This window comes from Pseudophryne corroboree, chromosome 9 (assembly GCF_028390025.1).
Source record: "Pseudophryne corroboree isolate aPseCor3 chromosome 9, aPseCor3.hap2, whole genome shotgun sequence".
In the NCBI taxonomy this organism is placed as follows: domain Eukaryota; kingdom Metazoa; phylum Chordata; class Amphibia; order Anura; family Myobatrachidae; genus Pseudophryne; species Pseudophryne corroboree.
The window spans coordinates 299,598,294-299,626,137 of record NC_086452.1 but is presented as its reverse complement, the minus strand read 5'-3'; the positions used below and the strand labels follow the sequence as shown (position 1 = coordinate 299,626,137).

At 48.1% G+C, this 27,844-nt stretch overlaps 1 protein-coding gene across 6 annotated transcripts in view; it reads right to left on the bottom strand.

Moving 5' to 3' along the window:
- Positions 1–27,844, bottom strand: part of LOC134958056 (transcription factor 20-like) — a 143,144-nt gene that overhangs the window by 75,449 nt on the left and 39,851 nt on the right. For all 6 annotated transcript variants that reach the window (XR_010186858.1, XM_063940397.1, XM_063940399.1 and 3 more), the window contains exon 3: positions 14,084–14,177. Coding sequence is in view for 5 of the 6 variants with exons in the window: in XM_063940397.1 (XP_063796467.1) it covers positions 14,084–14,177 (94 nt within the window). In the remaining variant the exon portion in view is untranslated. The remainder of the gene's footprint in view (positions 1–14,083; positions 14,178–27,844) is intronic.

Sequence of the window (27,844 nt, the reverse complement as noted above, 5' to 3'; positions counted from 1 at the left end):
GGGGGATCGCTGACAGATTATGGAGTCGGGAGGGCATTTCTGATTTCCGCCAAAAATGTCCGAGTGTTGGTCTGGCTGTATACTCCCAGAAGGCTGTCAGTGACTAGATAGCTGTCAGGTGTGATTTTAAGGGCAGCACGGACGGTGTAATTGTTAGCGTTACTGCCTCACAGCACTCAATTCCCACCATGGCCCTAACTATGTGGAGATTGTATATTCTTCCCTGTACTTGTGTGGGTTTCCTCTGGGTACTCTGGTTTCCTACCATAATCCAACAATATACTGATTGGTTAATTGGATCCCAACAGAATTAACCCTAGCGTGAATGTGTACATGTGACAGGGAACATAGATTGTAAGCTCCACTGAGAAAGGGAGTGATGTGAATGGCCAAGCTTTCTCTGTAAAGCGGAATATGTGTGGGCTATATAAAAGTAGAGTTATGGTAGACTTACCATAGTTAAATCTCTTTCTGCGAGGTACACTGGGATCCACAGGGAATACATCGGGGTGTAGAGTTGGATCTTGATCCGAGGCACCAACAGGCTAAAACTTTGACTGTTCCCAGAATGCACTGTACCGCCGCCTCTATAACCCCGCCTCCGGACACTGGGTGGACGCCCTGTGGAATACAGAGTACCTTGCAGAAAGAGATTTCACCATGGTAAGTCTACCATAAATCTCCTTTTCTGCAGCAGGGTACAGGGTGTTCCACAAAGAATACATCAGGGATGTCCTAAAGCAGTTCCTCATAGGGGAGGCACTATAGTAGACACAAGAACCCGGAGTCCAAAGGAAGCATCCTGGGAGGCGGAAGTATCAAAGGCATAGAACCTAATGAACGTGTTCACGAAGGACCACGTAGCCGCCTTGCACAAATGTTCAGCCAACGTGCCACAGCAGGCCGCCCAAGAACGTCCAACAGACCGAGTAGAATGGGTTTTGATAGCAGCAGGAACTGGGAGTCCAGCCTGCGCATAAGCTTGTGCAGTCACCATTCTAATCCATCTGGCCAAGGTTTGCTTATTCGCAGGTCACCCACGTTTGTGAAAACCAAAAAGTACAAAAAAGGTATCTGACCTCCGGATAGAGGCAGTCCTCTCCACGTAGATAGAGAGCCTGTACCACATCCAAAGACCGTTCTTTGGAAGACAAACCAAAAGAGATAAAAGCCGAAACCACAATCACTTGGTTAAGATGGAAAGAAGATACCACTTTAGTTAGATAACCGGGGCGAGTTCGAAGAACTGCCCGGTCACTGTGAAAAATCAAAAAGGGTGAACGACAGGACAAAGTGCCTAAGTCCGACACCCTCCTAGCAGAGGCAATAGTCAGCAAAAACACGACCTTAAACGTAAGGCATTTAAGGGACATAGGGAGGCTGAATCTGTAAAACACCCCGAGTGAAAGTATGAACAGCAGGAATAGACGCAATTTTTCTCTGAAACCACACCGACAAGGCAGATATATGAACCTTGAGGGAGGCCAGACGAAGGCCTAAGTTTAGGCCTTGTTGCAGCAAAGCCTGGAAGTTCTGAACGAATAGGTATCATAATTCTTAGCAGCACACCATGTGAAGTAAGAGTTCCAGACCCTGTAATAAATACGTGCAGAAGCCAGTTTGCGGGCTTTCAATATAGTTTGAATAACCGCCTCGGAGAATCCTTTGGCCCTCAGGAGTGAAGCTTCAAGAGCCACGCCGTCAAAGCCAGGTCCGGGTAGACACAAGGGCCCTGAATGAGGAGATCTGGTCGTTGGAAGTAGAAGAGGACGCTCGATAGACCCCGTAGGTCTGAGAACCAATGCCGCCTGGGCCACGCTGGAGCGACTAGAAGTAGTATTCCTCCTTCTTGCTTGAACTCCCGTAGTACCCTGGGCAGGAGTGACACTGGAGGGAACACGTATAGCAGCCGAAAGTTCCATGGAATTGCCAATGCGTCCACGAATGTTGCTTGAGGATCCTTTGTCCTTGATCCGAAGACTGGAACCTTGTGATTGTGTCGAGACGCCATCAGGTCTACATCTGGTAGGCCCCACCGGCGTGTACGTCCTGACGACTGAGGAAATCCTCTTCCCAGTTGAGGACTCCGGGAATAAACACTGCCGATATTGCTTGCAGATGGCGTTCCACCCAACGAAGGATTTTTGATACTTCCAGCATTGCCAAGCGGCTTAGAGTGCCGCCTTGATGATATATGTACGCCACAGTGGTGGCGTTGACTGATTGTACTTGAACAGGCCTATTCTGTACCAGAGGCAGGGCAAGTGTCAACACACTGAACACTGCCCGCAATTCCAGAATGTTTATCAGGAGGAGAGGTTCCTCCCTGGTCCACCGACCCTGGAGAGAGTGTGTTGCTCCAACACCGCGCACCAACCCGGCAGACTGGCGTCCGTTGTCAGGAGGATCCAGTTGGAGATCCAGAAGGGACGGCCCCTGATCAACTGTTGGTCCTGTAGCCACCAGCTCAGTGACAGACGAACCTCCAGAGTCAAGGAGATCATCCGAGACCTGATCAGACAGGGGAAGGCAGTCCCACTTGGAAAGGATTAACCTCTGCAGAGGGCAGGAATGAAATTGAGCGTACTCTACCATGTCGAATACCAACACCATGAGGCCTAGTACTTGCATCGCCGAGTGTATAGACACTCTTTGGCTAGAGAGGAAGCATCTGATCCTGTCCTGAAGTTTCAGGACTTTCTCTGGAGACAAAAAATCTCTAACTGTGTGTGTCCAGCAGTTCCTCCAGCTGCACCATACTCCGAGCAGGGACCAGCGAGGACTTTTTCCAGTTGATGAGCCACCCGTGGCCTTGTAGGAATTGGATCGTCCGTTCCAGATGACTGAGATCATCATCTTGGGAGTTCGCCAGGATCAGCAAGTCATCCAGATACGGCAGGATCCGGATTCCCTGCGGAGAAGGGCCATTATCATGGCCATGACCTTGGTGAATATCCGATGGGGCAGTGGCCAGTCCAAATGGCAGAGCCTGGAACTGATAATGGAGGTTGCTAATAGAAAACCACAGATATTGTTGATGCGATACAGCACTAGGGATGTGCACGTAAGCATCCTGTATGTCTAGAGATACCATATAGTCTTCGGGTTCCATGGCCAGTACAATAGAGCGCAGAGTTTCCATACGGAATTTGGACACTCACAAGTTTGTTCAATGCTTTGAGGTTGAGCATAGGCCGGAAGGACCCATTTGGCTTAGGAACTAGAAACAGGGTCGAATAGTATCCCTTGCCTCTCTGGGACAGAGGTACCGGCACTACCACTCCTGTACCCAGGAGGGATTGCAGAACCAAGTGTAGAGCTTGCGCTTTCAATGGATCCGAAGGGATAACAGTCGAGCAGAACTGGCGAGGGGGATGTCTCTTGAAAGAGATTGCGTACCCGTAAGAGACAACTTTCCGTACCCAGGCGTCCGAAGTGGTCTTTAACCAGGCCTGGGCAAACTGCAGAAGTCAGCCTCCCACCCTGGGGTCCCCTAGGGGGAGGCCTGACCCGTCATGCAGCAGGCTGGTCTTGTTTGGAAGCAGGTTGACAGGCCGCTCAGGATTGTTTAGGTTTGGGCTTAGTGGATTTGGAAGTACAAGCCTGTCTCGGGTAAGCCTGACCCTTTGCTTAACCTGGAGGTCAAAAGGAACGAAAAGTGGTACTTTCTGCCTTCGGTGTAGAACGCAGTCTTAGCAGTCGCCAAGTCAGTCACAATCTTATTCAGATCCTCCCCAAAAAGGATGTCTCCCTTAAAAGGGAGCACCTCCTACATCTTTTTGGAGTCTAGGTCCACCTTTCAGGACCTCAACCACAGAATTCGGCGAGCCAGTACAGACATAGTAGACGCCTTGGTTGCCATTACACCTATCTTTAGAGGCCGCCTCCTGAATATAGTGGGAGGCTGTGGCAATACGAGACAGATATTGTCTGGCAGTGTCAGAAATATCCTGAGGCAGCTCATCCTCAATTGCCTGAACCCATGCTTCAATTCCTTTTGCAGCCCAGGAGGATGCTATAGTGGGCCTATGTACAGCAACGGTAAGGGAGTAAATAGACTTCAGGCATCCCTCCACACGCTTATCCGTCGGTTCCTTCAGTGAGGTGACAGTGGTGACAGGCAGAGTAAATGACACTACAAGACGGGCGACATAAGAGTCCACCGGCGGTGGAGTTTCCCACTTGTTACTCAACTCTGCAGGAATAGGATAATGAGCTAGCATCATTTTAGACAGGGAAAATTTCTTTCCTGGAGACGACCAGGATTCCTGAAATACGTCAATTAAATGGTCAGAATGAGGTAAGACTACTTTAGTAACCTTCTGACGTTTGAACTTATCAGGTTATTGGACGCAGTGGTGGGATCGATCTCATCATCAATTTGGAGAATCAGCTTAATAGCCTCCACTAGGTCAGGAATGTCATCCTGCGTTATAGGTTCCTCATCAGAAGCGACTGTATCAGTGTCTGACGGATCAGTATATTCCCCATCCTCATCAGAAGAATTATCAGAAATATTAGTGGATTGTGAGGAAGAAACGGACCGCTTAGATGACCCCTTGACCACAGAGGGGCGTGGGGTAGACTTTTGTCTAACCAAAGATTGATTTAACTGTTGTAACTGGGTAGACAAGAGTGTCCGCTCAGGGGCGGATTAACTACAGGGACAATATGTGGCTGCAATGGCACAGGAGATCCCACAGGGGGCGTAAGACGTGTCACAAGCGTATTCAGCATATTTGAGAACGCTGCCCAAGGTGGTTCCTGATTTGGCCACAGGTGCTGCGAGCTGACTGGGAAATGTATGGCACCTAGTGCCTGAACCATCAGCTAAAACTTCCCCCTCAGGTAAATCCTTGGTGCCACCACTGCATGATACAGAAGCGAACGCGGATTTCCCGCCCTGTGTGGCAGACATTAAAGGGAATGTACCCTTATAGCGTAGCAGTACAATATAGCAAGACAAACACAGTACCTGCAAATAACCCCCTGATTTATGCGACAGTAAATACAGGACACAAACAGAGAATCAAAGCGGTATGCAGTGACTGAAATACACAGTAAAAAATACCAAACAGTATATACTGTGTAGAACTATAATAATAATATATATATATATATATATATATATATATAGAACTATTTATAATATATATATATATATATATATATATATAGAACTATTTATAATAATATATATATATATATATATATATATTTATAATAATAATAATATATACATATATAAAATATATATACATATATATATTTATAATGATATATATTTATATATATATATATATATATATATATATATATATATATATATATATATATATATATATATATATATATATATATATAAAAGGCCCTGACGCACCTGCCCCCCAGGGTACAGAATTTATTAATAGCAATAAGTGTGATACACGAGAATGGAATTCACACAGCAGCTGCAGGCACACTCAGTCACAGGCACAATGCAGGAGTTATTACAGATGAACAATAAATCGGCACTGGACAAGTAAAAATATATATATATATAGATAGATAGATAGCGATAGATAGATAGACAGATATAACAATGCACAGTAGACACTGGATGTATATCACAGAATACTTGTACTAAATATATATACTTGTTCTTAACTAACACGGTCTAAAATTACATGTAGAATACTTAGGTGCCTGTAAAATCACAGCACTGATGAGGCAGGCGGATTTACAGAGGAGACAATGCCCTGCAGTCCAGGAGACCAGCCGCAGCTACTTGTAAAGATGGCGCCAAAATCTCTTCAGGGAGTGAGGGAGAGTGAAATGCAGGTCCAGGGCGGGAACACGAGCAGTAGATGGCGCCCAGAGCTGGGGGAGGGACTACAGGTCAGCACCTTATCCCCTATGCTGGTCCTCCCCACCAGGTACTGTGGAGCCCACGTAAAACGGATTGTGTAAAATCTGACCTATGCTCCCTGACCTGGTGGATATAGTGGGGTCCCTGTGCAGTACACTCCAGCGGCGCAGTCAGTCTCCTGGGACTGAGACAGACCGCGATTTACCGTCGGGTCCCACCTGGCGGACCCTCTTACCTCCTCCCTGATGTGCAGCTACGTGATCCTGGAGAGCGTCAGCGGTGGTGTGCCTGATGATCGGTGCGCCTCCGCTGCAAGTACCCGGGAACCAGCCGCGGGAGTATGCAGTGCTGCTGGGGAGGTGATGGAGCCGCAGCACAGCATGTCATAATGACAAACAGTGCTGCGGCCCTTGAAGTCTTCTTAAAAAGCTCTTTTCAGGGCTGCCTAGCGCAGCCTCACCTATTAAGTGACCTGCTCTGCAGGCACCAACTTACAAACTGAGCTCCAGTGTCCGGAGGCGGGGTTATAAAGGAGGCGGTGCAGTGCATCCTAGGAACAGTCAAAGCTTTAGCCTGTTGGTGCCTCGGATCAAGATCCAACTCTACACCCCGATGTATTCACTGTGGAACACAGTGTACCCCGCTGCAGAAATAACTGGTAATAAATAATAATCGACACACTAGTACAACTATCATCTGCCTGCTATAATTGGCTATGGGCAGATTGCGGAGCATACACTGACTGGGGGGCAGCAGGATTTGTCTGCTACAATTGGTGGGAGGCACACTGAGGATTGTTTGAGGAAGGGGGGCCCCAAATAGGTGTCTTGCTTAGGGCCCCATGAGGTCTAAATCCGCCTCTGCACACAAAGGCTCCTCTCAGCAGCATATTCTTAATTCAGACTTTGTGAGAAAACAAACAGTTCACAGTAGCAAGAGTGTGGCACGGTCACATGACTCTGTTTGCTTCTGCTAAACAGATCTATTTCCAGACAAGAGCGGAAATGAATGGAACTATTGCAGGTGCCCAAGAGATGTCAAACACACTGTATGAATGCCAGATCTTGGGAAAGTTATCTTTTCTGACAGAGTTACACTAAGGATATTGTACAAAAACGGGATTTTGGTACTCACCGATAAATCCTTTTCTTGTAGTCCATACGGGGTCCATGAGCCGGGTGCACTTTCAATTCTTAACAGTGTGTGGCTGGCTCCTCCCCTCTATGCCTCCTCCCCCTGGCCAGTCTAGAAAACTGTGCCCAGAGAGAGAGGAACATAGTCAGAGATAGGGAAAAGAGTCAAGCTGATAATAGGAAGTCTAACTACATCAGTAAAACTGGAAACATGAAACCGTTACGTTGAACACCACCAAAATGAACACAAAAAAGCATTCCAACACAAGAGAACACCACACTGGGCAGGCGCCTAGCGTCCCCTACGGACTACGGGAAAAGAATTTATCGGCGAGTACCAAAACCCCATTTTCGCTGGGATAGGCGATTACAGTGGGGACATCTCAAAGCTCCCATCCCAGGTGGGATAGTGTTGAGGGTCCTGTAATACAGAACGACCAAACAGATTCAGATTCTGCAAAGGTATCGAACCTATAAAACTTGATAAAGGTATGTCTACCCACCCAGGTAGCAGCACGACACAATTGAAGAGCTGAAACTCCCCAGGCCGCCGCCCAGGAGGATCCCACCAAACGCGTGGAGTGGGCCGTAATGGACGAAGGTAATGGCTTAGACGAAGAGAGATAAGCCTGCCTAATGGCAAACTTAATCCACCTGGCCAAAGTTTGCTTGAAACAGACCAGCCCAATTTATGTGGGTCAAACAACACAAAAAGGAGTCAGATTTACACAGTGGAGCAGTCCGCTGAACATAGATATGGAGAGCCTGAACAACATCCAAAGTCTTTGCAGCAGGAGAATCGTCCTGTAAGACAGGCACCACAATTGCTTAATTTATGTGGAAAGCTGAAACCACCTGCGGCAAGAAAGCCGGTCGGATCCTCAATTCCGCTCTGCCCTCAAGAAAAATCAATTACGGAGGACGGCAAGACAAAGCTCCCAATTCAGAGACTCTCCGAGCTGAAGCCAGAGCCAAAAGAAGCACCACCTTCCAAGAGAGAAACTTTTAAATCCGTGGTCTCCAGAGGTTCAAATAACGGAGACTAAAGGAATTTTTGCACCAAGTTTAAGTCCCAAGGTGCCGTAGGAGGTACAAAAGGTGGTCGCAGCCGCAACACACCCTGTAGAAAAGTCTGAACCTCTGGGATAGTGGTCAAACGCTTCTGGAAAAAGAGATAAGGCAGAGATCTGTACCTTTAAAGACCCTAAATGTAAACTGACTGACTGGAGTAAATGGCCTAAATAGAAAACCACTGCAGAGACCTGACGGCGTTCACTCCATGTAATGTAGGACTTCCAAATCCTATAATAATGTTGCAATGTCACTTTCTTCCTGGCTCGCAGCATAGTTGGGATAACCGCCTCTGGAATACCCTTGCTCCTCAGCAGCACCTTCTCAACAGCCATGCCGTAAAACGTAGCCGCTGTAAGTTCGGATAAGTAAAGGACCTTGCCGAAGAAGGTCTTCTTGCAGAGGCAGTGGACATGGGGGAATCATTCCAAGTTGATCGTAGCTGTGCTAAATTTAGCACAGCTACGATCAGGCACTCAGACATGTCCAGCACAGGGCTAGTCCACCCCGCATGTCAGTGCCGTGCCCCCCCCCCCCCCGCAGAAATGCAAAAGCATTGCACGGTGGCGATGCTTTTGCATTTCAGGAGCAACTCCCGGCCAGCACAGCTCCTGCGGCTGGCTGGGAGAACCTCCTCACTGCCCGGGGTGCAGCGGCTGCGTGTGACGTCACACAGCTGCCGCGGCCCGCCCCCCCCCCCACCCCCCCCCAACGGTCCGGCCCGCGGCTGCGTGTGACGTCACACAGCAGCCGCGGCCCGCCCCCCCCCCCCCCCCCCAACGGTCCGGCCATGCCTGCGTTGGCCAGACCACGCCCACTAAACGGCGGCTTAACGTTGCCGTCCAGCCCCCTCCTGCCCAGCAACCGCCACTGCCTGTCAATCAGGCAGAGGCGATCGCTCCAATACAACGGCCTTCGGCCACCCAGCATGCGACGGCGCACTGCGGCGCCGGCACACGCGCAGATCCGACCCGATCGGTCGTGGCACTGTCGGATTGAACTTTAACCGCCTGGCCCGAGCATGGGGAACGCATAAAGCAGGGCATTGTAGATAGCTCGTATCTCCAAGATGTTGATGGGAAGAGAAGACTCCCGATTGGTCTAACGACCCTGAAACTGAGAATCCAGTGTCCGTGCCCCTCAACCGCAAATACTCGCATCTGTAATTAGCAGCACCCAGTTCCATGTTCTGAAAGAATGGCCTGCCAGCAGGTGAGGTGTATGTAACCACCACAGGAGCGATATCCTGGACTGAGGTAAGAGGCGAACCATGTGCATATGGAGATGAGATCCTGACCATTTTGTGATGAGATCCAATTGGAACGGTCTGGCGTGGAATCTGCCGTATTGAATCGCCTCGAAAGAGGCCACCATCTTGCCTAGAAGACGAACACAGAGATGGATGCAGACCCTGCGAGGCTTTAAGACCTGTCTCGCTAAAGCCTGCAACGTCACGGCCTTGTCTAAAGGGAGAAATACTTGTCGTTCCACCGTGTCCAGGATCATGCAGAGGAATTGGTAGGTATCAGGTGAGACTTTTGAAAAATCACAATTCAGCCGTGTTGGATAAATAAATTCTGAGTCAAGGCAATACTTTTCAAAAGTAGTTCCTGGGAATGAGACTTTATCAGTAAATCATCCAGATAGGGAACAATATTTACTCCCTGCGTTTGGAGTTGTCTCATAATTTCTGCCATTACCTTCGTAAATACCCGCGGGCTGAAGATAGGCCGAATCACAGGGACTGAAATTGATAATGAGAATCCCGAAGAACAAAAAGTAGATATGCCTGATGTGGTGTCCAGATTGGAATATGCAGATAGGCATCCTTGATGTCCAAGGACACTAGGAACTCCTTTTCTTCCAGTACGGCAATCACTGCTCTCAGCGATTCCATCTTGAACTTGAAAACACTCAGGTACGGATTTAGGGACTTCAAGTTCAGAATCGGACTGACCGAGCTGTCTGGTTTCAGGACCACAAACAAGTTTGAATAGAATCCCTTCTTTTGTTGGTGACAAGGAACCTGGACAATTAACGTTTGCCTGAAGCAACCTGTGAATAGCCTACTGTAAAATGACTTGGTTGTCCTTGGAAGAAAAAAACGGTTGTATCACGAATACGATTTTGTAGCCTCAAACAATGAGATCCCTGACCTAGGCGTCCGGACAAGTCTGCTGCCAAACATGCCAGAAATCTTTGATGTGTGCTCCCCACTCTCTGGGGTCCCCTAGGCGAGAAGGTAGACCGTCATGCGACAGGCTTGGTGGTAGGTTTAGGATCCTGCTGGGAGGTGGCCGTGGTGGAACAACCATGACTTCTAGCTCCTTTGTTAGTGGATAAGGCTCCTCTAGCATGGCCCTGAACTTTGCCGGGAGACAAAAGGATCGAAAGGACAGACCCGTGTAGGGACGTTGCGGAGGAGGAGCTGCAGAAGGACGGATAAGTGGACTTGCCTCCCGTAGCCTTAGAAATCTATTTATCAAACTCCTCACCAAAAAGGGCTACTCCATCATAAGGCAGACCTTCAACACATCTTTTGGATTCCGTATCGGCAAACCACTGTTGCAACCACAGAGCTATGCGTGCCGAAACGGCCATGGCAGAAATCCTGGAAGATAGAAGCCCTATCTCCCTGCCTGCTTCACAAAGATATACAACAGACTCGTAAATGTGTTGTGCCAGTATTACTAGTAACTCCGCGGGGAGGTCCTCTTGAATCCCTGACACCAATTTTTGTGCCCATGCCTCAATTACACTATTAACCCAGCTGGTCTAAGGGTTAATCCGGACGCTGTATAAACTGATTTAAGAGTATTTTCTAGTTTACAGTCTGACGGCTCCTTCAGAGAGGTGGCCCCCAGAACTGGAAGGACAATTTTCTTCGATAAATGAGACACAGACGGATCTACCTTCCGTAATTTTCCCATTTCCTCCTGTTATCAGAAGGGAAAGGATAAAAATATAAGATTCTCTTGGGAATCTGAAACTTCTTATCCGGATAAGAGCAAGCCTCTTGAAAGAGAGTGTCCAGTTCCTGCGCTACTGAAAAAGTCACTGATGACTTTTGCCTAAGTCCGAAAAAGGAAGGTTGTGCAGGACCTGGATCAGAATCAACAATTTTTAAGATATCTTTTACCACCAGGATAAGTGCGTCAAATCCCTGCGACGCCGAGTTGGATTCTTACTGAAGATATTCCTCTTCCGAAACCTGGACGTACTCACCCTACTCCAGTGTCGGCATATCATCATCCGCCACCTCTGATTGCAGTACAGCCAGCAAATGGCGTTTCTTTGACACCTGCTTAGAAGGAATGGAAGATTTTTGTGAAGAACCCAAGGCTGATGCTAAGTTTTCCACAGATTTACCTAAATTCTGAGCCCACACTGGCTTAGGTGCTTGTTTCAAGGATTCTCTATCCTTTCTTGCTGCAGCAAGTTCCGAAGATAAGTTGGACATTACCCCTGTCAAAAGATCCTACTGAGCTTTTGAAGAGGACTGTGATGCAGACTGCTCTGAACACTGGGAGTTATTCCAACCCGTTCGCACGCAGCGCTTTGTAGCTGCGGTGCGAACAGGTCTGGAGTACGCATGCGCGGCGGGTGCACTGCGCACGCGTGCCGTTGCCTGGCGACAGGGGTCGCCGGGTTACGTCGCGTCCTGCAAAGAAAGCGGTCGCAGAGCCGACCGCAAGAAGATTGACAGAAAGAAGGCGTTCCTGGTCGGATCCGGACCGTTGGCTGCCATTTTCTGGGAGTGGTAAGCAAAATGCAGGCGTGTCCAGGAGAACGGAGGGCAGATGTCTGACGTCAAACCCGCCCCCAGCATCGCAGAGATCGTCGCACAGGGTATGTCCAGGGCTAGTCATGTCTTGCTTGAAATTTTTTTAGCTTAGCAGGACTTCACAAGCGATCACAGCCCTGCTAAGCTAAAATACACTCCCCCTTAGGCGTGGACTAGTTGATCGCAGCAGCAGCAAAAAGTTGCAGGCTGCGATCAACTCGGAATGACCACCATTGTTCACAATATAAGGAAGCTTCAGAAGATGACGGAGTAAACTTATTTCCACAACCTTTACATGTTAACAGCTTCTGTGAGCCCTTTAAACATCTTCTTTCCCTGTCATGTTTCCAGTCTCATTGTACCATAGACTGGGTGTTAGAAATAAGGATAAGAAAAAAAAGTCCTTGAGAGGAAAGAGAGCGCCTAGAGGGGAGAGGTGCCACCTTATAATACTTGTCTATGGCACCCAGACAGTATTAGCACAATTAGATCTAAAAACCAGAGTTGCTTAATACCAATCTGATATATATATATATATATATATATATATATGAGAGAGAGAGACACAGATGACACGCCTCTATGCGCGGCTAGCACAATATTTATGCGCCGCGCTGCTATGGTTACTGCTGACGCGAATGGTTTGACTTCCGTTGCCATGGCAACGCGTGACACGTTTGACGTACTTCCGGTAGATCCGGATGCGCGGCATAGCGTCTCCAGCTGTCTCCAATCCCCTAATGACCATGTCTACTCCGGCAACATGTATGACGACTCTCATATTGCTCTGTGAGTACAGATGTTATACTATATGCAGAATGGGGGGTTTTGATTAGCACTGCATGTGTCCTATTTAGGACGATTACATTGTTGATTAATATTGATATGCTATATAAGGGGACCCGGTAGGCAGTGTCAGTATGTGTGTAACTGGCATGCTGTCTGGATGTTCTCTCTGACTGTCTTGAGAAAGGCCCTATGGGTCGAAACGTCGACACACTACTGGTGATTAAGATGTATCAATAAAACCTTTATTATCATTATGGACTGGTGAGTGCCCTCTGTTGGATTTTCCAACACACCTAGTATATGTGAAACCTTTCCTTTGGGGTTATCATGAGGAGCACCCCACGGCGATGACATATTGGACGTGAGTGCGGACACCTTTATGGATATATATATATAGAGAGAGATATATATATAGAGAGAGATATATATAGAGATATATATAGAGATATATATATATATATATATATATATATATATATATATATATAGATAGATAGACAGATAGATAGATATAAAGAGAGAGAGAGAGAATCTTTTTTTTAATTTTTATTTAAAGAATGTGTGTCCCTTCACCAACCCCCACTGTAATGAAAGCTGGGGTTGTGTCTGCAGAGCGTCTTCCACCTGTCACACGCTTCTGTAACCCAGGCCCGTGTGTGCTCTAAGATGTCTCAGTGTGGAGATGCCGGTTACGCCTAAGCTCTGCCCCCTGTAGTGTTGGTGCCTCAAAACAAGCCGCTCCCTTTACCTTGGAGTGCTTGTGTGGGGGCTGTGTGGCTTCCGCCGGGTGGATCGACTCTTCCGCTCCCTGCCACCGTCTGTATACTTACCGCCATGTTTGGCCTGCCAGCAGCTGGCGGCAGACTGCGGGGGCTCTTATTGCCAGCCCTCATACAGCTGCAATGGAGTCTCCCGAAGACGGAGGTCCCAGCAGTCGGGGACCCGGGCGCTGACCACGCAGGATAGGAACAGGTCCCCCCAGTAACTCCATCGGTGCAGGGAGACAGGAAACAGCTGTCTCCCTGTTGCTAACTCGAAAACTGAACAATGAAATGAAAGATTAAAGAGAGATTTTGGAACCCACCAGAGTGTGTCTGTCTCTGAGGACACTTTTTTCTAAACTGATCAGGGGGAGGGGGTATAGAGCAGAGGAGCCAGCCACACAATGTTAAGAATTTAAAGTGCATCCGGCTCGTGGACCCCGTCTATACCCCACTGTAATCCCCTATCCCAGCGTCCCCTATGGATGCTTGAGAAATAATAATACGGTACTGCAAACCTAAATGTAAGTGGAATTCAGTTTGAATCACATAGGAACTGTATAAGACAGCACTAGAACTGAAGCTTAACACATACACACAAGCTCAGTCCAGCACCAGCAGAAGGAGGTTAAGGGCTTTCCACTGTTAATCATGTTTAACAAACTGGATTTCTGGTGGCAAGCATGTTTATCCTTACCGGAGTCCATGGCACATGGGTAGTGATAGCAGCAGGTGCAACCTTTGCTGAAGCAGCCCAGAGTGGCTCCGGGCTCCTGGCAATGAGCACAGATCTAGAAAAATATACAGGTGTAAGATATTAACAAATCACTAATTTAAGTGTGAACTAAGTTGCATATATAAAAAAATTGCTAGACACAATGTGGAACAGACATGTGGGCTGCAACACCGGTCAGATTAACGCACTAGGTACCACTGACAAAAATAAGTCAAAAGGTACTTTGTTGCTCAAACTGTCTGCGTCCACTTTCAGCACTCAATATTCAAACAGAAAAAAATAAGAATTTACTTACCGATAATTCTATTTCTCGTAGTCCGTAGTGGATGCTGGGAACTCCGTAAGGACCATGGGGAATAGCGGCTCCGCAGGAGACTGGGCACATCTAAAGAAAGCTTTAGGATCACCTGGTGTGCACTGGCTCCTCCCCCTATGACCCTCCTCCAAGCCTCAGTTAGGATACTGTGCCCGGACGAGCGTACACAATAAGGAAGGATTTTGAATCCCGGGTAAGACTCATACCAGCCACACCAATCACACTGTACAACTTGTGATCTGAACCCAGTTAACAGCATGATAATAGAGGAGCCTCTAGAAAAGATGGCTCACTACAACAATAACACGAATTTTTTGGTAACAATAATTATGTACCAGTATTGCAGACAATCCGCACTTGGGATGGGCGACCAGCATCCACTACGGACTACGAGAAATAGATAAGTAAATTCTTATTTTCTCTGACGTCCTAGTGGATGCTGGGAACTCCGTAAGGACCATGGGGATTATACCAAAGCTCCCAAACGGGCGGGAGAGTGCGGATGACTCTGCAGCACCGAATGAGAGAACTCCAGGTCCTCCTCAGCCAAGATATCAAATTTGTAGAATTTTACAAACGTATTTGCTCCTGACCAAGTAACTGCTCGGCAAAGTTGTAAAGCCGAGACCCCTCGGGCAGCTGCCCAAGATGAGCCCACCTTCCTTGTGGAGTGGGCATTTTAAGATTTTTGGCTGTGGCAGGCCTGCCACAGAATGTGCAAGCTGAATTGTACTACAAATCCAACGAGCAATCGTCTGCTTAGAAGCAGGAGCACCCAGTTTGTTGGGTGCATACAGGATAAACAGCGAGTCAGATTTTCTGACTCCAGCCGTCCTGGAAACATGTATTTTCAGGGTCCTGACCACGTCAAGCAACTTGGAATCCTCCAAGTCCTTTGTAGCCGCAGGTACCACAATAGGTTGGTTCATGTGAAATGCAGAAACCACCTTAGGTAGAAAATTTGAGGACGAGTCCTCAATTCTGCCCTTTCAGAATGAAATATTAAGTAAGGGCTTTTATATGATAAAGCCGCCAATTCTGACACCCGCCTGGCTGAAACCAGGGCTAACTCGTCACTTCCATGTGAGATATTTTAAGTCCACAGTGGTGAGTGGTTCAAACCAATGTGACTTTAGGAAACTCAACACAACATTGAGATCCCCAAGGTGCCACTGGAGGCACAAAAGGAGACTGTATATGCAGTACCCCTTTTACAAATGTCTGAACTTCAGGCACTGAAGCCAGTTCTTTTTGGAAGAAAATCGACAGGGCCGAAATTTGAACCTTAATGGACCCTAATTTTAGGCCCATAGACAGTCCTGTTTGCAGGAAATGGAGGAAACGACCAAGTTGAAATTCCTCTGTAGGGGCCTTCTTGGCCTCACCCCACGCAACATATTTTCGCCAAATGCGGTGATAATGTTTTGCGGTTACGTCTTTCCTGGCCTTGACCAGGGTAGGGATCTTCAGGATCCGGCGTTCAACCGCCATGCCGTCAAACGCAGCCGCGGTAAGTCTTGGAACAGACAAGGCCCTTGCTGGAGCAGGTCCTTTCTTAGAGGTAGAGGCCACGGTTCGTCCGTGAGCATCTCTTGAAGTTCCGGATACCAAGTCCTTCTTGGCCAATCCGGAACCACGAGTATAGTTCTTACTCCTCTCCTTCTTATGATTCTCAGTACTTTTGGTATGAGGGGCAGAGGAGGGAACACATACACTGACTGGTACACCCACGGTGTTACCAGAGCGTCCACCGCTATTGCCTGAGGGTCCCTTGACCTGGCGCAATATCTGTCTAGTTTTTTGTTTAGACGGGACGCCATTATGTCCACCTTTTGTTTTTCCCAACGGTTTACAATCAGATGGAAGACTTCTGGGTGAAGTCCCCACTCTCCCGGGTGAAGGTCGTGTCTGCTGAGGAAGTCTGCTTCCCAGTTGTCCACTCCCGGAATGAACACTGCTGACAGTGCTATCACATGATTTTCCGCCCAGCGAAAATCCTTGCAGCTTCTGCCATTGCCCTCCTGCTTCTCGTGCCGCCCTGTCTGTTTACGTGGGCGACTGACGTGATGTTGTCCGATTGGATCAATACCGCCTGACCCTGAAGCAGGGGTTTCGCTTGACTTAGGGCATTGTAAATGGCCCTTAGTTCCAGAATGTTTATATGAAGAGATGTCTCCAGGCTTGACCATAAGCCCTGGAAATTCCTTCCCTGTGTGACTGCTCCCCAGCCTCGCAGGCTGGCATCCGTGGCCACCAGGACCCAGTCCCGAATGCCGAATCTGCGGCCCTCTAGAAGATGAGCACTCTGCAACCACCACAGGAGGGATACCCTTGTCCCTGGTGACAGGGTTATCCGCTGAAGCATCTGAAGATGCGACCCGGACCATTTGTCCAGAAGGTTCCACTGTGCGTGGAATCTGCCGAATGGGATTGCTTCGTAGGAAGCCACCATTTTTACCCAGAACCCTTGTGCATTGATGCACTGAGACTTGGTTCGGTTTTAGGAGGTTCCTGACTAGCTCGGATAACTCCCTGGCTTTCTCCTCCGGGAGAAGCACCTTCTTTCTGGACTATGTCCAGAATCATCCCTAGGAACAGAAGACAAGTCGTCGGAACCAGCTGTGATTTTGGAATATTGAAAATCCAATCGTGCTGCCGCAACACTACCTGATATAGTGCTACACCGATCTCCAACTGTTCCCTGGATCTTACCCTTATCAGGGAATCGTCCAAGTAAAGGATAACTAAAATTCCCTTCCTTCGAAGGAATATCATCATTTCGGTCATTACTTCAGTAAAGACCCGGGGTGCCGTGGACCATCCCTACGGCAGCGTCCGAACTGATACAGTTCTGTACCATAACCTGAAATACCCTTGGTGAGAAGGGTAAATTTTGACATGAAGGTAAGCTTCCTTGATGTCCCGAGACATCATGTAGTCCCCTTCTTCCAGGTTTGCAATCACTGCTCTGAGTGACTCAATTTTGAATTTGAACCTCTGTATGCAAGTGTTCAAAGATTTTAGATTTTAAAATCGGTCTCACCGAGCCGTCTGGCTTCGGTACCACAATAGTGTGGAATAATACCCCGTTCCCTGTTGCAGGAGGGGTACCTTGATTATCACCTGCTGGGAATACAGCTTGTGAATGGCTTCCAAAACTGCCTCCCTGTCAGCGGGAGACGTCGGTAAAACAGACTTTTGGAAACGGCGAGGGGAATACGTCTCGAATTCCAATTTGTACCCCTGAAATATTATCTGAAGGATCCAGGGGTCTACTTGCGAGTGAGCCCACTGCGCACTGAAATTCATTGAGAACGGGACCCCACCGTGCCTGAACTTGTAAAGCCCTAGCGTCATACTGAGGGCTTGGCAGCGGCGGAAAAGGGTTTCTGTTCCTTGGAACTGGCTGATCTCTGCAGCCATTTTCCTCTCCCTCTGTCACGAGCAGAAAAGAGGAACCCTTTTGTCCGCCTGCCAACCAGGACTGCGCCTGATAATACGGCGTCTTATTTTGAGAGGCGACCTGGGGTACATCCCCTCTTTTAAGGCAATACTTCCAAATGCCGTTTGGAATCCGCATCACCTGACCACTTTTACTGGAATAATTGGACAACGCACTTATACTTGATGCCAGTCGGCAAATATTCCGCTGTGCATCCTGCATATATAGAAATGCATCTTTTAATTGCTCTATAGGCAATAATATACTGTCCTTATCTAGGATATCATATTTCCAGTCAGGGAATCCGACCACGCCAACCCAGCACTGCACATCCAGGCTGAGGCGATTGCTGGTCGCAGTATAACACCAGTATGTGTGTAAATACATTTTAGGATACGCTCCTGCTTTCTATCAGCAGGATCCTTAAGCGCGGCCATCTCAGGAGAGGGTAGAGCCCTTGTTTTTACAAGCGTGTGAGCGCTTTATCCACCCTAGGGGGTGTTTCCCAACGCACCCTAACCTCTGGCGGGAAAAGGTATACTGCCAATAACTTTTTAGAAAATATCAATTGTTATCGGGGGGAAACCCACGCATCATCACACACCTCATTTTATTTCTCAGATTCAGGAAAACTGCAGGAAGTTTTTCCTCACCAAACATAATACCCCTTTTTTTGGTGGTATTCATATTATCAGAAAAGTGTAAACTTTTTCCATTGCCTCAATCATGCAATGTGTGGCCCTATTGGAAATCACGGTTGTCTCTTCACCGTCGACACAGGAGTCAGTACCCCTGTCGGCGTCTGTATCTGAGGTAACGGGCGCTTTAGGGCCCCTGTATGAGACGTCTGGACATGCACAAGCTGAGTAGCCGGCTGTCTCATGTCAACCACTGTCTTTTATACAAAGCTGACACTGTCACGCAATTTCAACAGTACATCCACTCAGTTGTCGACCCCCTAGGGGGTGACAACACTATTTCAGACACTCTACTCCGTCTCCTCATCATTTTTCTCCTCATACATGTCGACACCAACGTACCGACACACAGCACACACACAGGGAATGCTCTGATAGAGGACAGGACCCCACTAGCCCTTTGGGGAGACAGAGGGAGAGTTTGCCAGCACACACCAGAGCGCTATATATATATACAGGGATAACCTTATATAAGTGTTTTTCCCTTTATAGCTGCTGTATTGTTATATACTGCGCCTAATTTGTGCCCCCCTCTCTTTTTTAACCCCTTTCTGTAGTGTAGTGACTGCAGGGGAGAGCCAGGGAGCTTCCCTCCAACTGAGCTGTGAGGGAAAATGGCGCCAGTGTGCTGAGGAGATAGGCTCCGCCCCTTTCTCGGCGTCCTTATCCTTTTTCTGTATGTTTTGGCAGGGGTTAAATGCATCCATATAGCCCAGGAGTTATATGTGATGCATTTATTTTAGCCATATAAGGTTTTTTTATCGATTTATTGCGTCTCAGGGCGCTGCCCCCCCCAGCGCCCTGCACCCTCAGTGACCGGAGTGTGAAGTGTGCTGAGAGCAATGGCGCACAGCTGCGGTGCTGTGCGCTACCTTATCTGAAGACAGGATCGTCTTCTGCCACCGATTTTTCCGGACCTCTTCGCTCTTCTGGCTCTGTAAGGGGGACGGCGGCGCGGCTCCGGTGACCCATCCAGGCTGAACCTGTGATCGTCCCTCTGGAGCTAATGTCCAGTAGCCTAAGAAGCCCAATCCACTCTGCACGCAGGTGAGTTCGCTTCTTCTCCCCTTAGTCCCTCGATGCAGTGAGCCTGTTGCCAGCAGGTCTCACTGAAAATAATAAACCTAAACTAAAACTTTCACAAAGAGCTCAGGAGAGCCCCTAGTGTGCACCCTTCTCGTCGGGCACAGAAATCTAACTGAGGCTTGGAGGAGGGTCATAGGGGGAGGAGCCAGTGCACACCAGGTGATCCTAAAGCTTTCTTTAGATGTGCCCAGTCTCCTGCGGAGCCGCTATTCCCCATGGTCCTTACGGAGTTCCCAGCATCCACTAGGACGTCAGAGAAAAAGAACAAAGTACAGATGTGTCCTCACACATCATTGCTGCAGTTGCGCCAAATAGACCCTCTCGGCGTGCCAGGGCCCGTGAAACTTTGCTATCGGTCGGCTTCTTTTTTGCCGAAAATGCGTCTTAGTCACAAAGCGATGTAGCTAGGACACACCAGTAGACAGTGCTACTTTGATATGCAACACTTGTATATCTGTGTGCAATTGAGTCTCTGAATCTTTACATGAAGTGCTACAAAGTAGCAGCTGTACATTTTTTCCAATACCATTTCCGTTGTGCACATGTATACAGACTCCGTCACACACAGATATACAAGTGCTACATATCAAATTTATCAGCACAGCCTCTTGGTGCGTCCTAATCACATCACACTTTTTAATAACAAGACACCCAACGCTAGCAGAGTTGCTTTGGACCTCGCTGCTAACTTGCGCCAGGCATGTTGAGGCTAGATGTACTGTATGAGGAAACATCTCTATGTTACACAACACAGTCGGTTTTCCTTTTACAAATTACATGCAAATTAAGAGCTATTAAAAAAAAAAAAAAAAAAAAAGAAGAGGTTGAAAATATTTTAAACTACCTAGCATTTGTCCAGCCTGCATGTAAGACACAATTGGGCAGGCTTTGGAAGTGACAGAGAGAACAAATAATAGATGATTTCCAGATGTTTTAATGGATGTAACTTAAAAATAGTTCTGGTATTCAGTACACCAATAAAACATCTATAACTGGTCATCTACCATTTTATTCAGAGGATAAGGCTGCACACACACACACACTATATATATATATATATATATATATATATATATATATATATATATATATATATATATATACATATACATATACATATACATATACATATATATATATAAGATTTAGCTCACCGGTAAATCTATTTCTCGTAGTCCGTAGTGGATGCTGGGTACTCCGTAAGGACCATGGGGAATAGACGGGCTCCGCAGGAGACTAGGCACTCTTTAAAGAAAGATTAGGTACTACATCTGGTGTGCACTGGCTCCTCCCTCTATGCCCCTCCTCCAGACCTCAGTTAGGGAAACTGTGCCCGGAAGAGCTGACATTACTAGGAAAGGATTTGGAATCCAGGGTAAGACTCATACCAGCAACACCAATCACACCGTACAACTCGTGATAACTATACCCAGTTAACAGTATGAACAACAACTGAGCCTCATTAAACAGATGGCTCAGAACAAAAAACCCTATAGTTAAGCAATAACTATATACAAGTATTCCAGAAGTCCGCACTTGGGACGGGCTCCCAGCATCCACTACGGACTACGAGAAATAGATTTACCGGTGAGTAAAATCTTATTTTCTCTGACGTCCTAGTGGATGCTGGGTACTCTGTAAGGACCATGGGGATTATACCAAAGCTCCCAAACGGCGGGAGAGTGCGGATGACTCTGCAGCACCGAATGAGCAAAGGCAAGGTCCTCCTCAGCCAGGGTATCAAACTTGTAGAATTTTGCAAACGTGTTTGATCCTGACCAGGTAGCAGTTCGGCAAAGTTGTAAAGCCGAGACCCCTCGGGCAGCCGCCCAAGAAGAGCCCACCTTCCTCGTGGAATGGGCTTTGACTGATTTAGGATGCGGCAGTCCAGCCGCAGAATGTGCAAGTTGAATCGTGCTACAGATCCAGCGAGCAATAGTCTGCTTAGAAGCAGGAGCACCCAGCTTGTTGGGTGCATGCAGGATAAACAGCGAGTCAGTTTTTCTGACTCTAGCTGTCCTGGAAACATAGATTTTCAGGGCCCGGACTACATCCAGCAACTTGGAAGCCTCCAAGTCCCGAGTAGCCGCAGGCACCACAATAGGTTGGTTCAAATGAAACGCTGATACCACCTTAGGGAGAAATTGGGGACGAGTCCTCAATTCTGCCCTGTCCATATGGAAGATCAGATAGGGGCTTTTACATGACAAAGCCGCCAATTCTGACACACGCCTAGCCGAAGCCAAGGCCAAAAGCATGACCACTTTCCACGTGAGATATTTCAACTCCACGGTCTGAAGTGGCTCAAACCAATGTGATTTTAGGAAATCCAACACAACGTTGAGATCCCAAGGTGCCACTGGAGGCACAAAAGGGGGCTGAATATGCAGCACTCCCTTAACAAACGTCTGAACTTCAGGCAGTGAAGCCAGTTCTTTTTGAAAGAAAATAGACAGGGCCGAAATCTGGACTTTAATTGATCCCAATTTTAGGCCCATAGTCACTCCTGACTGTAGGAAGTGCAGAAATCGACCCAGCTGAAATTCTTCTGTTGGGGCCTTCATAGCCTCACACCAAGCAACATATTTTCTCCATATGCGGTGATAATGTTTTGCTGTCACATCCTTCCTAGCTTTTATCAGCGTAGGAATGACTTCAACCGGAATGCCCTTTTCCATCAGGATCCGGCGTTCAACCGCCATGCCGTCAAACGCAGCCGCGGTAAGTCTTGGAACAGACAGGGCCCCTGCTGTAGCAGGTCCTGTCGGAGCGGCAGAGGCCAAGGGTCCTCTGAGATCATTTCTTGTAGTTCCGGGTACCAAGTCCTTCTTGGCCAATCCGGAACGATGAGCATAGTTCTTACTCCTCTCTTTCTTACTATCCTCAGTACCTTTGGTATGAGAGGAAGAGGAGGGAACACATAAACCGACTGGTACACCCACGGTGTCACTAGAGCGTCCACAGCTATCGCCTGAGGGTCCCTTGACCTGGCGCAATATCTTTTTAGCTTTTTGTTGAGGCGGGACGCCATCATGTCCACCTGTGGCCTTTCCCACTGGTGTACAATCATGTGGAAAACTTCTGGATGAAGTCCCCACTCTCCCGGGTGGAGGTCGTGCCTGCTGAGGAAGACTGCTTCCCAGTTGTCCACTCCCGGAATGAACACTGCTGACAGTGCTAACACGTGATTCTCCGCCCAACGGAGAATCCTTGTGGCTTCTGCCATCGCCATCCTGCTTCTTGTGCCGCCCTGTCGGTTTACATGGGCGACCGCCGTGATGTTGTCTGACTGAATCAGCACCGGCTGGTTTTGAAGCAGGGGTTTTGCTTGACTTAGGGCATTGTAAATGGCCCTTAGTTCCAGAATATTTATGTGTAGGGAAGCCTCCTGACTCGACCATTGTCCTTGGAAGTTTCTTCCCTGAGTGACTGCCCCCCAACCTTGGAGGCTTGCATCCGTGGTCACCAGGACCCAGTCCTGTATGCCGAATCTGCGGCCCTCGAGAAGATGAGCACTCTGCAGCCACCACAGCAGAGACACCCTGGCCCTCGGGGACAGGGTGATCAGCCGATGCATCTGAAGATGCGATCCGGACCACTTGTCTAACAGATCCCACTGAAAGATCCTTGCATGGAACCTGCCGAAGGGAATCGCTTCGTAAGAAGCTACAATCTTTCCCAGGACTCGCATGCAGTGATGCACCGACACCTGTTTTGGTTTCAGGAGGTCTCTGACCAGAGATGACAACTCCTTGGCCTTCTCCTCCGGGAGAAACACCTTCTTCTGTTCTGTGTCCAGAATCATACCCAAGAACAGCAGACGCGTCGTAGGAACCAGCTGCGACTTTGGGATATTCAGAATCCAGCCGTGCTGTTGTAGCACTTCCTGAGATAGTGCTACTCCGACCAACAACTGCTCCATGGACCTCGCCTTTATAAGGAGATCGTCCAAGTACGGGATAATTATAACTCCCTTCTTTCGAAGGAGTATCATCATTTCGGCCATTACTTTGGTAAATACCCTCGGTGCCGTGGACAGACCAAACGGCAACGTCTGGAATTGGTAATGGCAGTCCTGCACCACAAAACGGAGGTACACCTGGTGAGGTGGGTAAATGGGGACATGTAGGTAAGCATCCTTGATGTCCAGTGATACCATATAATCCCCCTCTTCCTGGCCTGCAATAACCGCCCTGAGCGATTCCATTTTGAACTTGAACTTCCTTATACAAGTGTTCAAGGATTTCAAATTTAGAATGGGTCTCACCGAACCGTCTGGTTTCGGTACCACAAACATTGTGGAATAGTAACCCCGTCCCTGTTGAAGGAGGGGAACTTTGATTATCACCTGCTGGAGGTACAGCTTGTGAATTGCCGCCAGTACTACCTCCCTGTCCTGGGGAGCCACTGGCAAGGCTGATTTGAGGTAACGGCGAGGGGGAGACGTCTCGAACTCCAGCTTGTATCCCTGAGATGCCACTTGTAGAACCCAGAGATTCACCTGTGAGCGAACCCACTGGTCGCTGAAGTTCCGGAGACGGGCCCCCACCGCACCTGGCTCCACCTGTGGAGCCCCAGCGTCATGCGGTGGACTTAGTGGAAACAGGGGAGGATTTTTGTTCCTGGGAACTGGCTGTCTGGTGCAGCTTTTTCCATCTACCCCTGCCTCTGGGCAGAAAGGACGCGCCTCTAACCCGCTTGCCTTTCTGAGGCCGAAAGGACTGTACTTGATAATACGGTGCTTTCTTAGGCTGTGAGGGAACCTGAGGTAAAAAAAAGTCGACTTCCCAGCTGTTGCTGTGGATACGAGGTCCGAGAGACCGTCCCCAATCAATTCCTCACCCTTATAAGGCAAAATTTCCATGTGCCTTTTAGAATCAGCATCACCTGTCCACTGCCGAGTCCATAATACTCTCCTGGCAGAAATGGACATTGTATTAATTCTAGATGCCAGCCGGCAAATGTCCCTCTGTGCATCCCTCATATATAAGACTACGTCTTTAATATGCTCTATGGTTAGCAATATAGTGTCCCTGTCAAGGTAATCAATGTTATCAGACAGGGAATCAGACCACGCTGCTGCAGCACTACACATCCATGCTGAAGCAATAGCAGGTCTCAGTATAGTACCTGAGTGTGTATACACAGACTTCAGGATAGCCTCCTGCTTTCTATCTGCAGCCTCCTTTAAGGCGGCCGTATCCTGAGAAGGCAGTGCCACCTTTTTTGATAAGCGTGTGAGCGCCTTGTCCACCTTAGGGGATGTCTCCCAGCGTAACCTATCCGTTGGCGGGAAAGGGTACGCCATTAGTAACCGCTTAGAAATTACTAGTTTCTTATCTGGGGAACCCCACGCTTCTTCACACAATTCATTTAACTCATCAGATGGGGGAAAAGTCACTGGCTGCTTTTTCTCCCCAAACATAATACCCTTTTTTGTGGTAACTGGGTTAATGTCAGAAATGTGCAACACATTTTTCATTGCCGTAATCATGCATCGGATGGCCCTAGTGGATTGTACATTTGTCTCATCCTCGTCGACACTGGAGTCAGACTCCGTGTCGACATCTGTGTCTGCCATCTGAGGTAGCGGGCGTTTTTGAGCACCTGATGGCCTCTGAGATGCCTGGGCAGGCGCGATGCCGAGATGCCGGCAGTCCCAAAGCTGCGTCATCGAACCTTTTATGCAAGGAGTTGACACTGTCGGTTAATACCTTCCACATATCCATCCACTCAGGTGTCGGCCCCATAGGGGGCGACATCACACTTATCGGCACCTGCTCCGCCTCCACGTAAGCGTCCTCATCAAACATGTCAACACAGCCGTACCGACACACCGCACACACACACAGGGAATGCTCTGACTGAGGACAGTACCCCACAAAGTCCTTTGGGGAGACAGAGAGAGAGTATGCCAGCACACACCAGAGCGCTATATAACAGAGGGATATACACTATACACAAAGTGAATTTTCCCCCAATAGCTGCTTATATCACAATTTGCACCTAAATTTATGTGCCCCCCCCTCTCTTTTTTACCCTTTCTGTAGTGTATACTGCAGGGGAGAGCCTGGGGAGCGTCCTTCCAGCGGAGCTGTGAAGAGAAAATGGCGCTGGCTGTGCTGAGGAAGATAGCCCCGCCCCTTCAGCGGCGGGCTTCTCCCGCTTTTTTAATGAAAATTATGGAGGGGGATTAGGCACATATACAGTTTAGAACTGTATTATCTGCAGTTTGCCATTAAGGTATACTAATTGCAGCCCAGGGCGCCCCCCCCACCAGTGACCGGAGCGTGTGGTGTACTGTGGGAGCAATGGCGCACAGCTGCAGTGCTGTGACAGCTGCAGTGCTGTGCGCTACCTTATTGAAGACCGGAGTCTTCAGCCGCCGATTTTCTCCGGTATCTTCCATCTTCTGGCTCTGCAAGGGGGACGGCGGCGCGGCTCCGGGAACGGACGATCGAGGTCGGGCCCTGTGTTCGATCCCTCTGGAGCTAATGGTGTCCAGTAGCCTTAGAAGCACAAGCTAGCTGCAAGCAGGTAGGTTTGCTTCTCTCCCGTAAGTCCCACGTAGCAGTGAGTCTGTTGCCAGCAGATCTCACTGAAAATAAAAAACCTAACAAATACTTTCTTTATAGTGAACTCAGGAGAGCCCACTAAGTGCATCCAGCTCTGGCCGGGCACAGATTCTAAGTGAGGTGTGGAGGAGGGGCATAGAGGGAGGAGCCAGTGCACACGAGATGTAGTACCTAATCTTTCTTTAAAGAGTGCCCAGTCTCCTGCGGAGCCTGTCTATTCCCCATGGTCCTTACGGAGTACCCAGCATCCACTAGGACGTCAGAGAAATATATATATATATATATATATATATATATATATATATATATATATATATATATATATATATATATATATATATATATATATACATACACACACACACGTTATGGTAAGAACTTACCGTTGATAACGTGATTTCTCTTATGTCCACAGGTATCCACAGGATAACATTGGGATATTGTCGAGCACAGCGAAAATGGCACCAACACGGTCACGAGCTTTCTGGCCTCCCAGGATGCATTGGGGCCTTCACCATATAGTCCCGCCCCCTGACTCAGTCAGATCAGTTCTTTCCACAGCTTTTTTTCGCAGGAACATCAGGTAGAGACCTGTTTAGGCGATAAGAACACACATGCACACCCTTCCATACAAGAAGGAAGAGGTTTTAGTGATTCTCTAGATCCTCAAAACAGATGTGTCAGGGTGGGATCCCTGTGGACATAAGAGAAATCACGTTATCAACGGTAAGTTCTTACCATAACGTCTATTTCTCTGGTTGGGTCAACAGGATTATCCACAGAATAACATTGGGATTCCCAAAGCCATTTTAGTGGTGGGGACGCTCCCGATTGCACAGGAGGACCTTTCGCCCGAAGTCTGCGTCATGAGAGGCAAAAGTATCCAAGGCATAATGTCTAATGAATGTGTTTATGGAAGACCATGTGGCTGCCCTACATATCTGTTCTGCTGAAGCACCCTGTTGTGCTGCCCAAGAAGGACCTACCTTACGTGTAGCGTGTGCAGAGACATTAGCCGGAATAGGGAGATCTGCATGAGAATAAGCTTCTGATATTACCATTCGGAGCCATCTCGCCAGCGTCTGTTTACTAGCAGGCCATCCTCTTCTATGGAATCCGTAGAGGATGAAGAGAGAATCTGTTTTCCTGATGGCACTAGTACGATCTATGTAGATTCTTAAAGCCCGGACCATGTCCAGCGACGCTTCTCCCGCAGATAGTCCCGATACCTGAAAAGCTGGGACTACAATCTCTTCATTCAGGTGAAACTTTGATACCACCTTTGGAAGATAGCTAGATCTCGTTCTGAGAACTGCTCTGTCTGGAAAAAAACTTAGGAAAGGAGACTTACATGATAATGCTCCTAAATCTGATACTCTTCTGGCTGACGCCATTGCCAGTAAAAAAAGAACTTTAACCGTTAACCACTTAAGATCTGCTCTCTCAAGTGGTTCAAACAGAGGACCCTGGAGAAAATTAAGAACTAAATTCAAATCCCAGGGAGCTGCAGGAAGAACAAATGGAGGTTGAATATGTACTACTCCTTGAAAAAATGTACATACATCCTGTAAATCAGCAATCTTACCATACAGTTAACGCTGAAAC